This window comes from Otolemur garnettii, unplaced genomic scaffold, assembly GCF_000181295.1.
Source record: "Otolemur garnettii isolate 467f Iridium unplaced genomic scaffold, OtoGar3 scaffold00016, whole genome shotgun sequence".
Taxonomy (NCBI): Eukaryota; Metazoa; Chordata; class Mammalia; order Primates; family Galagidae; genus Otolemur; species Otolemur garnettii.
The window spans coordinates 10,921,374-10,924,766 of record NW_003852411.1 but is presented as its reverse complement, the minus strand read 5'-3'; the positions used below and the strand labels follow the sequence as shown (position 1 = coordinate 10,924,766).

Genomic DNA, 3,393 nt, shown 5'->3' with positions numbered 1-3,393 from the left:
ATATATTTTTTTTTTTTTTTTTTTGCACAGTTTTTTGGCCAGGGCCAGGTTTGAACCCACCACCTCCAGTATATGAGGCCAGCACCCTACTCCTTGAGCCACAGGCGCTACCCAATGTGCTGAACCTAGTCTTACATCTAGGTTTTCTTACTAAGTGATAGGAAGAGCTGTAGATATGAGGACAGATAAGAAAAAGGTAGTTTGAGTACTGCAAAAGGCACATAAGAGATTTTTGTGAAACAATAAACTCTATTCTAATTTCTAATAATTCCATTAAGCATATTTGTAAATACAATTTGTCCAGTATATATTGTTATTACAAAAACTGCAAAAGATGCCCTTCTAACCCTTTATAACGATGTCATCGGTCAATAAAGCAAGATTTGCAGCTTGATATTCTCCTGGAAAAATAACTACTGTATCTCCACTATAACAACTATCCAAAGCCAAATCCAAATCATCATGCTGCTGCAGAAGTGTGTCTGAAGATAAATCCTTTACCTAAACAGAGGAAATAAAATGTGTACCTTCAACAACAGGTTAAACTGAAATGTCATTTTAATGCTACTTATCAGATAAGTGCTTTTCCCAAAAGACTTACCATACAGTATCTATTAAATCCTCAAAGTATCAGTCCATCAATTAAGGTAATGATGAAATGAATTTTTCTTTACAATTACAAATAATTTTATAGTTATCAAATACTGGGTATGTGCTATGTGTCAGAAGTCATTTTGAGCTTTGCATATTACCTCCTAAGCCTTGTAACAGTTCTTCGAGATAAGTATTATCCCTGCTATAAGGGAAGGACAGTAAATTTCAGCAAGATTAAATGAATTGCCTGACTACACAAAGTTTAGGATAGCGAAACCAAATGTTAGTCGTTCTAGGTCTGTATGACCAAAGACACAGCTCATGCCCTTCCTTGTGTACTGCTTTGTTTTCTTTAACTCAGAGTGACACCCCCAATTTTGATAAGTCAACAAAATTTTATATAGTAAAGATTCTAGAGCTAAAAACAAAGAATAAAACCAAGAATTTGCATTGGGAGTGGAAAAGGAGAAAGAACTTCATTAGTGCCATGAAGAGTGAAGACTTTGGGCTGGACACAGTGTCTCACACCTGTAATCCTAGCACTCTGAGAGGCCGAGGTGTGAGGGTTGCCTGAGCTTAGGAGTTTGAGATCAGCCTGTGCAGGACCAATACCCCATTTCTATTAAAAATAGAAAGATTAGGCTCGGCACTTGTGGCTCAAGTGGCTAAGGTATCAGCCACATACACCTGAGCTGGCGGGTTCGAATCCAGCCCAGGCCACCAAACAGCAGTGAGGGCAAAAAAAAAAAAAAAATAGCCAGGCATTGTGGCAGGCGCCTGTAGTCCCAGCCACTTGGGAGGCAGATGCAGGAGAATCGCTTGAGTCCAGGAGTTGGAGGTTGTGTGAGCTGTGATGCCACAGCACTCTACCCAGGGCGACAGCTTAAGGCTCTGTCTCAAAAAAAAAAAAAAAATAGGGTGGCTCCTGTGGCTCAAGGGAGTAGGGCACCAGCACCATATGCCAAAGGTGGTGGGTTCAATCCCAGCCCCAGCAAAAAAAGAAAAAAAGAAAAAGAAAAATTAGCCAGGTACCTATGGGTCCCTGCTACTTGGGAGACTGAGCTGACACCACAGCACTCTAGCCTGGACAAGAGAGTGAGACTCTGTCTAAAAAAAATAAAGGGAAAGACTTTGAATATAAATTGTGGAAACTAAAAATATATTTTGAACAAATGCTTATTATTTTATTCCAATGGAAATAGCATTATCATTCATATGTAATTTTTCCTAATATAAAAGTGGTACTTGTTACAAAAAACATAGTAAAAGAAAGAAATCATAACAAAAATGCAAAAAGTGACTTGTAAATTCTTCCTAGAGATTTTTCTTGTTGCATTTTCCCCATGCATATATATTGACTTATTCACATTTTAATATATCACACCATACATTGTCTATAGCTTTGAATTTCAATTATGTCCTGATTTTGTCATTACATCACCTTTCCCACATCTTTAAATATTTTTTCAAAGCCTAATTATTAAGAATTACATAATATCATATAGATGTACTATAATTTATATTACAATTTTCTTACTCTTATTTAGATGGTTTAAAAGTTTTTAACATGAAAATACCACAAAACATAAATTTGTATGCATATATCTAGTTAACTTCTTCAGGATAAATTACTAGACAGGAAATTGCTGGGTCGAAGGTATAAACATTTTTAACCTTTTGGATATACTTCCAAGCTGCTCTTTAGAGAAGTTTAGCTAATTAAAAAATGGGTTGATAGTAGGGAAGGGAAGGGGGGGGAAATGGGTTGAGATTGCTCATTTTGCTGCAAACTCATCAACATGTGATTTTTTTTTTTGTAATTTTTAAAACATTCGCCACTTTAATAGACAAAAATCCTCTCTATGCCTTGTTTTCATTTCCATTCATTTAATAAGTGAGAGTGGACACTTTCTTCTAGATATATGTAAAACTCTTATAATCCTTATTAAATCAGCCAACCTATCAATTCATTTATGCTGGTATTACACACTACATACTCGAAATACTTTGGAGGCAGATGTACCTCTAATAATGAATAATTTGAAAGAATTCTGAAACCTTTCTCATTTATGTTTTTCTTAGTCACTAAAAACAGAAAACACATGAGTCAAGAATGTATGATGGGGCCCAGTCCCACCCCACCCAGGCCGTCCGAGCAGAGCCCTCTTCCCCTCCCCCGTCTCGGCCCCCGGTCCCCTCCGGATCCCGCCCTCCGGACACACCCTGGCTGTCGCCATCGCGCGTTCCCCGGGCTCGGGCGCGGGGCGCAGGGAAAGGGCGCGCTGAGGCCGGCGGAGCTCCAGCGGCGGCGGCGGGAGAGGCGCCGCGGGTCCGGCGGCAGCGGCCACACAGAGGTGGCGTCATGTCTCGCTACACTAGGCCCCCCAATACCTACCTGATGGTCAGAAACGTTGCGGACGCCACTAGAAAATCTAAAGCGCCCACCAGTTTGAACCAACTTGTTAGCTAGGATCCAAGCATAAACCGAGACAAAAGGTACCTTAAGTTCAAGCATTAAAAAGGAAAGAGGGAGGGTGGACACAGAGTTAAAGACCTGGACGAGGGGAAGTCTTTACCAAGCAAAAGACAAAGCCAACACCAGGCTGAGACTCGGCTTTCCTACATTTACTCAGAGCTCCAGAGTCAAAGCCAAATCTGATTTTGTTAGTTCTTCCTCTCTTATAAAGTCCATCTTGCAAGCCTTAAAGAGTAAAGTTCAAGGTTCGAGATCAAGTGACATTGAAAATAAAAGCTCCTGGGCTCGGCGCCTATCGCTCAACCGGCTAAGGCGCCAGCCAC

At 40.2% G+C, this 3,393-nt stretch overlaps 1 protein-coding gene across 1 annotated transcript in view; it reads right to left on the bottom strand.

Annotated features, from left to right (window-relative positions):
- SHCBP1L (SHC binding and spindle associated 1 like) overlaps positions 1 to 3,393 on the bottom strand; it is a 45,237-nt gene that overhangs the window by 6,508 nt on the left and 35,336 nt on the right. The window contains exon 5 of the mRNA XM_003785796.2: positions 348 to 501. Coding sequence (XP_003785844.1) covers positions 348 to 501 — 154 coding nt within the window. The remainder of the gene's footprint in view (positions 1 to 347; positions 502 to 3,393) is intronic.